Raw genomic sequence first — 12,872 nt, 5'->3', positions numbered from 1 at the left:
TACTTAACACTTTCCTTTGACATCGAAAAACGTGTGTACTGACATGTTCATGGATACTTATTAGTAATAGCGCAACTCAGTAAATAGCCTTGTGATTGTTAGATAGTAGCACTCATACTTTCATTTTATGTCAAGCTGACAATCACGCTGAGTTAAATAAATGAATAAATAAATGAACAAATAAATGCCAACCACAGATGAAAGCCATCAATGTGGATTTTAGATGAGCGGTCTTCCTATTGGAGATCCACTTTCCTGCAGCATTTAGCTAAAAAACGAATCCGCCACACGTGATCGATTTAATTTTAGTCTTCAGAAGTGTTTGATTAGATGCACTATATTGCACAAAATATTAATTCAGGTGTTACAATCACTTCCATGCACACAGGTGTATAAAACCAAGCACCCAGGCATGCAGACTGCTTCTACAAACATTTGTGAAAGAAAGAGTCACTCTCAGGAGCTCAGTGAACTCCAGCGTGGTGCCGTGATAGGATGCCAGCTGTGCAACAAGTCCATTCGTGAAATTTCCTCGCTACTAAATATTCCACAGTCATCTGTCAGTGGTATTATAACAAAGTGGAAGCAACTCAGTCACGAAGTGTTAGGCCACGTAAAATGACAGAGCGGGGTCAGCGGATGCTGAGGTGCAGAGTTCACAGAGGTTGCCAATCGCTACAGACCTCCAAACTTCATGTGGCCTTCAGATGAGCTCAAGATCAGTGTGTAGAGAGCTTCATGGGATGGGTTTCCATGGCCGAGCAGCTGCATCCAAACCTTTCATCATCAAGCGTCGGATGCAATGGTGTAAAGCACGCCGCCACTGGACTCTAGTGCAGTGGAAACGTGTTCTCTGGAGTGACGAATCACGCTTCTCCGTCTGGCAGTCCGATGGACGTCTCTGGGTTTGGCGGTTGCCAGGAGGACGGTACGGTCTGACTGCACTGTGCCAAGTGTGAAGTTTGGTGGAGGGGGATTATGGTGTGGGGTTGTTTTTCAGGAGTTGGGTTCTGCCCCTTAGTTCCAGTGAAAAGAACTGTTAATACTTCAGCATATCAAGAGATTTAGGACAATTTCATGCTTCCAACTTTGTGGGAACAGTTTGGGGATGCCCCTTCCTGTTCCAACATGACTGCACACCAGTGCACAAAGCAAGGTCCATAAAGGCATGGATGAGCGGGTTTGGCGTGGAAGACCTTGACTGGCCTGCACAGAGTCCCGACCTGAACCCAGTAGAACACCTTTGGGATGAATTAGAGTGGAAACTGTGAGCCAGGCCTTCTCATCCAACATCAGTGTCTGACCTCACAAATGTGCTTCTGGAAGAATGGTCAAAAATTCCCATAAACACACTCCTGAACCTTGTGGAAAGCCTTCCAAGAAGAGATGAAGCTGTTATAGCTGCAAAGGGTTGGCCAACATCATATTAAACCCTATGGAGTAAGATTGGGATGTCACTCAAGTTCATATGCGTATGAAGGCAGACGAGCGAATACTCTTGGCAATATGGTGTAGATGAGATGCGTTAAATTTGGGTTGGAGGAGAAACCTGTAGGAAGGCAAATCTCCAGGAGGAGGATTAGCGATTACTGGTTTAGAGAATAAGAAATAGGTGATTATTTTTTTGTCATTAGCAAGACCACTAGAAAGTGAATAATTTCAAGTGTTACTGTTATTATTTGATGACTACCATACTCATTAATTGATAAACTGTATAACTGGTTTGGTGAAAGCCAATTTTGATAACTTCTTATTTAGAAACATACTACTAGCAGTGCTACTACTACTGCTACTACCACTACTACTACTACTACTACTACTATTATTATATTCTGCATATGGCATAGGCTCTGTGACAAATATGTGTAGTATCTGGTCCAAAAGAGAAAATGTAATGTTATGTTTTGTTGGTATGTGCATTTCTGGCCATTCTCACCAGTTTACTGGCTCATGAAATGTCTGTGTTATTGTTTTTCAGTGTTGTATAACAAAGGTTTTGTCCATCAATTCTAGTGAACTTGAAGTCATGGCTAAAATTCTGTTTTAATGTGTAATAAATCTTCTTCAGGATGATTTAAAATAGGATGGAGAAAATAACTGATATAACTACAATATTACAATATTGTGTTTCCTTCAGCTGCTCTATAAAGCCTTAACTGGCTAACTTTAATCACCTCTCTTTCCACAGACAAGTGAGTTATTGCTATAACTGTTCACCTAAGATTCTAATTTGTTGACTACAAATAAGACAGAAGAACAGGAAACTGAAACTAATTGCTTCTGTCTAAAGTAAGCAATTTCCTCTCTGTAGGACTCTATTAGATAACTGGACGAGCCCGGCAGATGTAGACGGCTCAGTCCCATAGACACTGACATTGCTATAAACTGCCACTAGCAATCATCTCCACCATTTTCATCAAAAAAGCCCATTAATAAATAAATATTTGCCACGCCCGAAGTCTTTTGGCACCAACGCCATGAGTGGTGCATATTTGAATACCTGCATTAAAAAGTAATAATCCTAATATTACAAAAATTACATCTAGTGCTTATTTCCACAACACTGTGGCACCTGCTGATATGTTGACACAGTAAAAGGGGTTGCGTAACTGTAAATCACAAGGTGTTGTTCACCTATGTATCTACATATAACATCTGAAGCTGGAATTTGCTATTTAGTGAAACAACAGACTAATTAAAATTTTGAATATTTTAAAAACAAAGTATGAAAGTAAGGGAACGTAATTGTTCTGACAGAATTTAGATATCTGTGCTCAAAATGAAGGTTAGGAATGTAATGGACAAGGGATTTTAATAGAAACATTTTATTTCAGGTCCAACACAAAGATGATAGTAGAGAAGCTACACTTGTTTTGACTTTTCCCAACATGTTCTGTCAGTAAAACACATGCCTAGCATAGACCAAGACATCTGTATAGTTGGAAAATAACCAAAATATGAACTATGTGCTATAACTTTTTCCTCATAGTTAAATAACTATTATTTTATATATGAGGAGTGCATTGCAGTACAATTGTGGTGATGCACTAAAACTGCATTTGATGTATCCGGGCTATATTAGTCGGTGTTGTATAGTTTATTGTTGTTGTTGTTTTTGTTATTTCCTGCCTCACACACCTCTGATGAGTGTGTAAGCGTGTGTAAGTGTGTGTAAGCGTGTGTAAGAGTGTGTGTAAGCGTGTGTAAGAGTGTGTGTAAGCGTGTGTAAGAGTGTGTGTAAGCGTGTGTAAGAGTGTGTAAGAGTGTGTTCAGGGGTTTTCCAGGGTCACTGATCTCATCTCCATAAAGCTTTCTCGTGCGCGCGCGCCGCTGAGCACTGTTATAAGGCCAAGTGAATTGTGGGTAATTAAGCAGCAGATCCAAGATGGCGGCAAGTAGGAGGCTTCATAAGGTAAATATCCTGATCAGTCTGAAATGTTGACGTCGGACACGAAAACTTGTGTGTTGCGCCTGACCCGTTATACATAACACACTGGGAATTGTTTTCGTCTCCTTAACCTTGTGTCTAAGAAATGAGAGAATAGAGACGCTAACCACCTAGCCTAAGTTCAGCTAGCTTAGTTGCCATGTTAGCTGGTTAGCAGCGTAGCTAACGAGACTGACGCCCTCCCGCCTGCTGGAGACTTCGGCACAGGCGCCGCAAACACCAGAAAGAGAGCCGAGGTGTCCTGTGTTTCTCATCAGTGTCTGTTCTGAATCAGCTTTTTACCCTTGCTGAACGAAACAGATCAGTCAGCTAACAGCACTTGTCACTGTTATCTAGTTAGCTAGCTAATTAGTCTGAGAGAAACTGTTGGCTTAGCACAGTGGCTAACCCAGCTAGCCTAGCTAAGCTAAATGACTGATGGCCTCAGGGTAAGTTAGCTGAAGAGCCATCTCTAGCTAACCTCACTAAATCTGTTGACACTGCCTTTTCAGAATTAGTTAATCGACTAACGTTGTTTGGCTGTCGGTTAATGCTTTATGAACGAACCGGAGAAATAATTAGCTGTCCAACCTGCAACTTTAACAACCTTTATACAATTGTTTTACATCAGTTTCTCGATAGTGTCACCAAGCAAAAAATATGTTAAACAGAAACAGGAAGTCATTTAGCTAGCATAGGTAGGTTAACGTGTTCGACTAAGTGTAGCTTTACAATTTAAGGAGATATGAAAAGTGAAGGCCAGATTTATAATCATCATCTCTTTAGACAATGTGTCGACTAATGAAAAGTATGGATTAATGTTTTGTTTCCTATTCATTTCAAGCGTCCTAGTTATTAATTACAGGAAATCCTGAGGACCATATGATAGGCGTTTTCCACACGAGACAAGGCGTATTTGCAAGCCGTTGGCCTCGTGACCTATATGCTACTTTTCGACACACTTGCGACTTTGTGAAAGAAATGGGTGTCTAATTGGTTTTCCCGCGTTAGGTTTCTTTCCATGTAGTAATGGGAAGACGGGTTAATTGAGTCATACTACGTATTTATTGGCACAATTATAGACAAGAGATCATTTTTGGTTTGATTGGGCTTTATTATAGTCAGACAGTAATCAACTAGCTACTAGTTCTCTGGTTAAGTGTAAAGTTTTGTCATAGTATTTGGAATTGTATCTCAAAAGTATACACTTTTTTTTTTTTTTCTACAGGAACTTGATGAAATTCGCAAGTCTGGAATGAAAAATTTCCGTAATATTCAAGTTGACGAGTCAAACATTTTGACTTGGCAAGGGCTCATTGTTCCTGTAAGTATTACCATCTACCTTTTCGTTATTTTCATTTAGTAGTTCTATGGAACAGTTATAAACTCCATTAATATTACATAAACTTTGTGTGGAAAGTTTCTGGGTTTACCATTTTCATTAAAAATACTTTGGGGGAAAAAACAGTTTACTTTTGTAAATGGAGGCGTTATTTTTCACATTTCTGTACTACTGGAGTCTTCATAAACCATTGTGAACATGGCTACAATCCTTGTATGGAGAACATGCTGGGGGTGGTGGAGAAACTTGCAGTCCCAACCTCAGTTACAGTAGTTTAGCTTTACAGTGGAGAACTAAAAACACCTAGATCTCGATGAGCTTGAGTAAAATTAATTTGTAATGTACCTGTGGCCCAACCTGTCTGTATTTGGAGTTCTAAACATCCCTTGTGGGTTCTTTAGTTTGCTACTGAAGAGTCTCACTGACCTAAAAGTGACTCCTGTTATTTGAGTTATGCCCATATTCCTGTCTGGTTAGTTTCAGCCAGAAGTGGTTGAATCAACACTACCTGTCCCAGGAGTTCAGTAATCGGGGCAAGTGCGTGTTTTGAAGGGTGTGGTCTTGCAGTTTTTGTTGTGTGTGTGAATACTTCTGTTTCAGTCCTAAACACTGGTCTGCCGTCTTCCCCTCTTACAAGGTCACAAAAGGTTTTGAAGTTGTACACTAATAACAGTTGTGTCTATAGTGAGACATACTCTGTATGGATTAGATTGAATCCAAGTTGTGCCATATTCTATCCAATGGGAATGTGATCGGTTGTGTTTTTTCTTGGGGGTAAATTGATGGTGGGATTCACTTTCATGGAACTTGTGTTCATGATAGTCTGGCATGCAGATGTTTGTGCTTTTGAAATGGTGGTCAGTATTTCATGGCTGCCAGACAAGGAAATTGCAGAATTGTGTGTTTGCACTTCCAGAATGGAGTTTTCTCAGACTTTTGTTTTCAGCAGAAACAAATAAAATTGTTAAAAATGGGTGCTTGCTTGTTTCTTTCAGGACAATCCACCATACGATAAAGGTGCATTCCGGATTGAGATCATATTCCCTGCCGAGTACCCCTTTAAGCCTCCCAAGATTACTTTTAAAACAAAGATCTACCACCCAAACATTGATGAGAAAGGCCAGGTCTGCCTGCCAGTAATAAGTGCTGAAAACTGGAAACCAGCAACTAAAACTGACCAAGGTAAATTCTCAGTACTCTGCCTATTCTGCCATGTAGAATATATGGTTTAAAAATGATGGAGGAGAGCGTAAACCTTGTTCTCTCCTGTAGGTGATGATAGTTTTGTGTTTTTTCATCCAGTAATGCTTTTTTTTTTTCGTTCCCAAATTAGTAATCCAGTCTCTCATCGCCCTTGTCAATGACCCTCAACCAGAGCACCCGCTGAGAGCTGACTTAGCAGAGGAATATTCCAAAGACCGTAAAAAATTCTTTAAGAATGCAGAAGAGTTTACAAAGAAACATGGAGAAAAGCGACCAGTGGACTAATAACACGAGTGCTACTCCCACCCTCCTATGCCCAACCCTCCAAATCTGTAAACCTCTACCTGCACCCTGCCTGCCTGCCCACACACTCAACACCACAGCATCCTTTGAGAGCTTGGAGCAGAGCGCCCCAGAAGCGTTTCAACCTTGACGCAGGACTTTTCTGAATCAGTCTGCTGCCCTCGGGGAGCCAACAGGATGGCTGATTTTTCTATAGAGTGTAAAGAAAATGTGATCCAAATACAAGCAAATATGGGAACTTGATTTAAAGAATGACAAATGACATGGGCGGTGGGGGGTGGGGGTAAATGCTGTTCCTTTTAATTTGTTCTTAATTTGCACAGAGATGTGTATTGGTCACACAGACAACTGTGCAATGAAACTCGACTGTTTGGAGCAGATTATTACGGTGAACTTGATTATATTATGATATGTCCTTTCACTGTCTTTCCCTTCCACACACACATCTTTGTTAAAACAAATATCCAATAACCGAATGATGGGCAGCACTTAATGCTTTGAGTTTCTAAAGGTGTGTGACAGAAGTTTCTTTTATATTTCTTTTTATTGTTTTTGCTTAGGTTGCACTGTATTCTGTGAAAGGTGTTCTGTTCATAACATGTCTCATCCAACTCATTCAATATTCAAAACTACAGCTTAGTCACTGTTACCAATATAATGTTTATGATGTTATAAAAAAGGAAAAGAAAACTCAAGCATTTGTGTCTGACTTGCTGATCCTTCTTGAATGTGGTAGTGTGACTTACTACAGAGTTTATTTTTCCTGTAACAACAAGCATTGAGAGTAATTTTTCAAAAAAAAAATTTAATCTTCATGACCACTGGACCAATTAGATTGGGGAATATTTATTAGGGAACCCGGTTAAACAATCTCTTGATGGAACATGAGACTAAAATTAGTCCACCTTGTGAATGTCCAGAAAATGAGGTATGACACTTTCTTTGCGTTTTAAAAATCTGATTTATAAAGGCCTGCGAATTAAGTTCGACCTGTAAAGTTACTATTTTTGGATATTTGACAGTAATGTCAAGCTTTGACTGAATGGCACTTCTCTAGGATATATCTTAGAACCAATTTGTATTCATGAAACAGCCAGGAACTATCAGTTTTAAAAATAAGATTGTATGTTTGATTTGCATTCATCTGTATCTAATTATTAGTTATTTAGTGTGCTCCTATTTAGAGGTAACCTTGTAAGCAGGTTACAAGACCCAGTTAAGACTTGACGTGATTGTGACGTGACCTTAACATATGCATAATGCAATAACATCTAATAGTAAAGTTGTGAAAAATATTGATACAGTAATAGAAGGGAATGTCTTGGTGTATAAAAACACGAGACTACCAACATTTATGCTAATTACTACAAGTCGATAAAGCTGTTCAGTTTACAAGTACAGGAACCAGCAATACACTGCTGGAGTGGAATGAACAGGAATAGATGAACACAAGGAGATCATTGTGACTGCAGTTTCTGAGTGTTCTGTGTGTATTCTGTCTAAAACTAAAGTCCCACAGCCCTCTCAAGTCATTTGTTAAATGTTATTTTTTCCTTCTTTCTCTCCTCCACAGTCAAGTGTCTTATGGGTTATTTCAAAAATGAGTTCTACAGTGAGAATATTTTTAAAGTTAACATGAGCCTTCTTGTAGTTACACACAGCATTAATGTTTTTAAAGTATATAAGCATCATAGCCATTAGGGGCATTTTAACTCACTATAAGAAATTACTAGGCATCGCCACTCATCACTTAGGGATCACATGTGAGAGTCAAAGTCTTTTGGAGCTTATTAAATTTTAGAGCTTCATAAGCTATAAAATGTTCCTTTACTAATACAATTTATTAAAATTTTAAAAACCCTATTAAAAAGTCATGTGATTCATCTTGATTGACAGATTTTTAAAATTCAAAATTCATTGAATTTGTCAGCAGATCCAAAAAAAAAAAAAACCCACTCAAAATGCTTGTTCTCAGTGTCCTCTGACTAGTCCTTAGTGCACCAGTCTTTGGCTGAAATAACAGCTTTAAGTTAGGGTGCATCTTCTAGCATGTGTGTGCACTGTTTGCTTTTTCCTGTTCTTTCTGGCAGATTTGCTCCCGGTTGAACAGGTTGGTTGGGTGATGGTGCTGGACTCCAGATTTCAAATGTTCAAGTCCTCAGCTGATCTGGACTGACTTGGCCAACACTGTTTCACTGTTCAACCACTCCTGTGTTATGCAGGCCTCGTGCTTCAGGTCTTTGCTTGGAAGGCGAAGTTTCTCCAGAGCTGTAGTTTTTAAAAGAGTAAAGCAGGTTTTCCGCACCACCCATGTGTGCTTCATGTTTAAGCAGCATGCTCAGTCTGCACTGAGCCAAGCTCCCCAGCATGATGCTGCAGACCCACACCTGTGTTGACGTGGGCCACTGCTAGCTAGGTTTGCGCATGGCATTTCAAATTTTGGCCAACGGCCTGCATGTTTGTTATGCGACGACAAAACCTCATGTCACACCTTAATTGGGTCATTGATCTTTCTGGCAAATGCCAAACGTGCATCTTTCTGACCAACCTCCAGTATACAGGCCAGTTGTATGTAGGGCTCTTAGTTATTCTTAGTTAATTTTTGCAAAATCTGGTTTTATTTGGGAGTAGTTTAGAGCACAATACAAATATCAGAATTTTACCCACCAATATATTATGCAAACATCATGTTGAAAAGAAAATCAACAGAAATGACAAAGAAATGACTGCAGTTCTACTTCTAAGATAACAAACTGTTTATATAAACTCTAAATCGTCATTAGTCACAGACAGAAGCACAAGGGTGCAAAAGTATAATATTAACCAATTAAACAAGAGGAGATTAGTTATGGGTGGGCGTTTTAAAGGGTTAAAATATGAGAGGAAACACTGCCATCTAGTGACAAATTGACCAGTGTTACCTCTAATTGCGAATCTTTTCCAGGTTGAGGAATTTAACATGGAGTCTTTCAAACGTCTTTCAAATACTACGTTGGTGGCTTACATTTCCAGAGAAGCAACAGACAGCGTTTAGTTATTAATGATGTCAAGGCGAAAACACTCACCTGCTCAGGGTGGTACTTACTTCATGGGAACCCCAAAGATCGCCACAGCAAGACAGACATCAATATGAATCTGCAGGATTTTAGAAAGGCTTACAAAATAATCAAACTAGAAATGACATAACAGGAAATATCTAAAGAGGTGGGAGGGAAGTAATTCAAACTTTCAAGCGCATATATCTGAATATTAACGAAAAATGCCATCTTTGTTAAGTTATTTTAAAACATTTAGCACCTTTATGCTACCACTGTAGGAAAATATAATCTGTTTAAGAGAAAGAAAACAAATAATTATTAGTTAATGGTGCCAGTAGAGGCAGATGTACACTTAAAATGACCTAAGGAGTAACCAGTACTACTGGGTTAGTAGATAGTACTACTGGGTTAGTAGTAGACAGTAGTATTAGTAGTTAGTAGTAGTAGTAGTAGTTCTGTCTACTACAAACTCAGTAGTACTATCTACTAACCCAGTAGTATTCTCTATTAACCCAGTAGTTCTAACTAGAACTACTACTACTACTACTACTACTACTACTACTACTGCTAACTACTAGTACTACTGTCTACTACTAACCCAGTAGTTAGAACTACTGGGTTAGTAGACAGTACTACTGGGTTAGTAGTGCCTTGTTAGAAGGCCAAAAAGGTGAACTTTTAATTCAGAGATAAATCAAAATTGTGTCCTCTTTTGGGCTGTAGTATATATTTAATCATTGGTGTTTTGGAGCTTTCGCAGGACAAAATATTTAAATTATTTGTGCAAACAAAATGTTTCAGTTAGTAACTTTTTTTCACAGAATATTTTCTTTTTTAAACCCAACATCAGTGTATTTTTACTTTTATATTTATAAAATTTTACACTGCACAAAATAACATAGTCATCTGTAATGCAGAAAAAGGGGAGTTCCTTATCTTTCCAAGATGCCGCTTGCGCTGCTGATGAAGGACCTCAGCTTCAACTATATATTTTTAAAACTTTTTTTTTTTTTTACCGACACAACCAACTGTTTTAGGTCACAAACTATTTTAAAGCACAAACAAAGGAGCTAATAGGGCAGAGGCTCGAGCGTATGCCGCTGTCGCTCCTCTGCGCGCGTCACGGGACGGTTGGACACGCACTCATGTTCATTTAGAGCTACCTGCATTTGCAAAGACTTCCATTGCACTACCATCCTGAAATTGCAGATCGTTTGAAATAACATGTCGAAAGGAATAATTATGGTTCTTTTTTGCTGAGACCATGCGCGATAATTGAAAGAAACAAAATTTGGGAAATGAAGAGGTTCACATAAGGTTTTTGAACAATGCAAGAAGTATGAGCACGATGGTTTAAAAATATATTTGTACTACAATCACTTTCAATTGATCTTGATTATAAATAATTTGTTTGTCATCTCGGCATCGTGTGACATACTAACACGAACATTTTATGAATATAATACGTTTCCTTTTATTGACTAAAACACATTATTTTAAATAATGTGTAAGATATAACATGTTTCAGTGAACATTTTTAAAATGTGGTGGGGCCAAAATCAGATCTAATCCTATGCGTAGATTTACACATCGCACTCTAACTGGGAAAGCAGACACGGACTGCATGGAGTTTCACAACTTAAACACCCCCTCGATGGCGGGGTCCCATTCAACAGTTTGTAGACTTTTGCATTTCCCAAGAGAAACACAATGAAGAAAAATTAAGCTTTAATAAAATATATGCAAAATATGCAAAAATAATTGTTTACCCGGATCGCTGCTGTTCCTGCAGCAGACACGCCTGCCATGTGTTATTTATTTATTTTTAAAGATCAAAAACTACAAAAGTATCCGACATCTAATTTAAACATAAGCATTTGCAGCTACAGTGCAGTGTATGAATTAAATTACGATTTGTCAACAGGAATAAATCACACACGAGTCAAACACAAAAGTATGTTTTAATCCAGCTAGTTTCACAGATACATTCAGCGCCGTTAGGATTTGTTCAAAAAGAGCTCTCCCGCGTCCCACAGTTTTAACTTAATAAGCCTTACAAAAAGAAAGTGCTGACCTGATGGTGCTTCCGAAAGGAAACAAAACAATCAGACATCTGTGCGGGTACCCCAGAATAAACAAATTACGAACAGTCACATAATGCAAATGAGTTCTAAGCACCAGAGCAAAGAACTGACCGTAGAAAAAAGAAAGAAAAACGGTTTCTGCTTTTAAACAGAATTTCGTCCTCTCGACATTATATTTCTTGCAGACCTTTGTTTCAGAAATTTAGCTGCTTTGGGATGTGCGCAGAACAACTTTCCTTTGAAATGCAACCTGAAATCAGAAATGTACATGCTAACATCCCATATATTAAAAACATTATATTCATCATTGTATGTATGTATGTATGTATGTATGTAACTAACTCTCTCTCTCTCTCTCTCTCACACACACACACACACACACACACACACACACACACACCTTACATGTGGACCTTAATTTGGATTTCCTTTTAAAAACTCACACAACAGCATCAATTTCACAGGCCCCATGGCGAGTTTGAACTTCAAATTTCTCCACGCGCTTTAGTAAGGGAAGGGGAACCCACGAAGTTTTAATGCAGCATCTTGGAATCGCACCCAGCACTGGAGACAGTTCACTCATTAGATATAAGCAAGCATTCAGAATACCTGTACTAGTACACTCACATTAAAACCAGAACAACTGTCTTAATCTATGATATTAATCACACCTTCTGCAATTGTTTTTCAGTATACGCATCCTGTCAGAACAACATACTGATTGTAACATGAACTTTTTAAAAAATGTTTTCCTTTTAAAAAAAATATTATTAAAATGTTCTTTACCATTTTAGCCAGTGCTTTATCCTAATAGTATTTTTGACACTATCTGATCCATGTTTACAAGAGGATACATTTCAGTATAGACTACAAAGCACTTCTGTGTGTTGCTCTGTACAAAAGAATCTGCTAAATACTGTAAATGTACCAAAATGATTAAACCCATTCAGAAAAATGGCAAATGTAGTTTCAGGTTTACCTTGGACAGGGATGAGGGTCATGCACAGGACCAGCAAAAGCACTTTGGGATCCATTTGCATGTGTACCAGCTCTGAGTCAGACTGGTTATAAAGGCTCACACTTACTCCACATGCAATGTTGGCTGTTTCTGACACTGCACACTATTTATATGTGCAGCAGGAGACCACACCCTTCAAATCAAATGGCCTTATACTCAGCAGGGCAACTTTGGTTTATGCAGGACACATTTGGCTTTTTACTCTTTAGGTATGTAGTGTTGCCTTGTATATTTACTAATAATTAATCTGTAGGTTGACATGTGAGCACACTCAGCATTTGGCAGATGCCCTTATGCAGAGGGATGAACATCTATGACAACAGGTGCTCTCTGGGACTTGAACCCATAACCTTGGCACTGCTAGCACATTGCGTTTCAGACTGAACCATTTTCACCTTAAAATCCCCACGCAAGCTGATGGTACTCTGCACTATAGCTGGGTAAGATGCTAGTAAGG

General features: G+C 38.7%; 2 protein-coding genes across 2 annotated transcripts; one reads left to right on the top strand and one right to left on the bottom strand.

Moving 5' to 3' along the window:
- Positions 1–3,351: 3,351 nt before the first annotated feature.
- On the top strand, positions 3,352–6,970 carry ube2l3a (ubiquitin-conjugating enzyme E2L 3a). The gene is made up of 4 exons (XM_027003433.2): positions 3,352–3,412; positions 4,656–4,751; positions 5,765–5,951; positions 6,103–6,970. The coding sequence occupies exons 1-4, from the start codon at positions 3,386–3,388 to the stop codon at positions 6,255–6,257; spliced, it is 465 nt and encodes a 154-aa protein (XP_026859234.1). The 5' UTR covers positions 3,352–3,385; the 3' UTR covers positions 6,258–6,970.
- Positions 6,971–11,283: 4,313 nt separating this feature from the next.
- Positions 11,284–12,476, bottom strand: ccl27b (chemokine (C-C motif) ligand 27b). Its single transcript, XM_035535858.1, has 3 exons — positions 12,377–12,476; positions 11,841–11,961; positions 11,284–11,647 (listed from the first exon to the last, which is right to left on the bottom strand). Exons 1-3 carry the CDS (start codon positions 12,435–12,437, stop codon positions 11,542–11,544), a joined length of 288 nt encoding a protein of 95 aa, XP_035391751.1. The 5' UTR covers positions 12,438–12,476; the 3' UTR covers positions 11,284–11,541.
- Between the last annotated feature and the right edge of the window lie 396 nt (positions 12,477–12,872).

This window comes from Electrophorus electricus, chromosome 17, assembly GCF_013358815.1.
Source record: "Electrophorus electricus isolate fEleEle1 chromosome 17, fEleEle1.pri, whole genome shotgun sequence".
NCBI lineage: Eukaryota > Metazoa > Chordata > Actinopteri > Gymnotiformes > Gymnotidae > Electrophorus > Electrophorus electricus.
The sequence above is the reverse complement of the archived record's forward strand: the minus strand, read 5'-3'. Positions and strand labels throughout refer to the sequence as shown.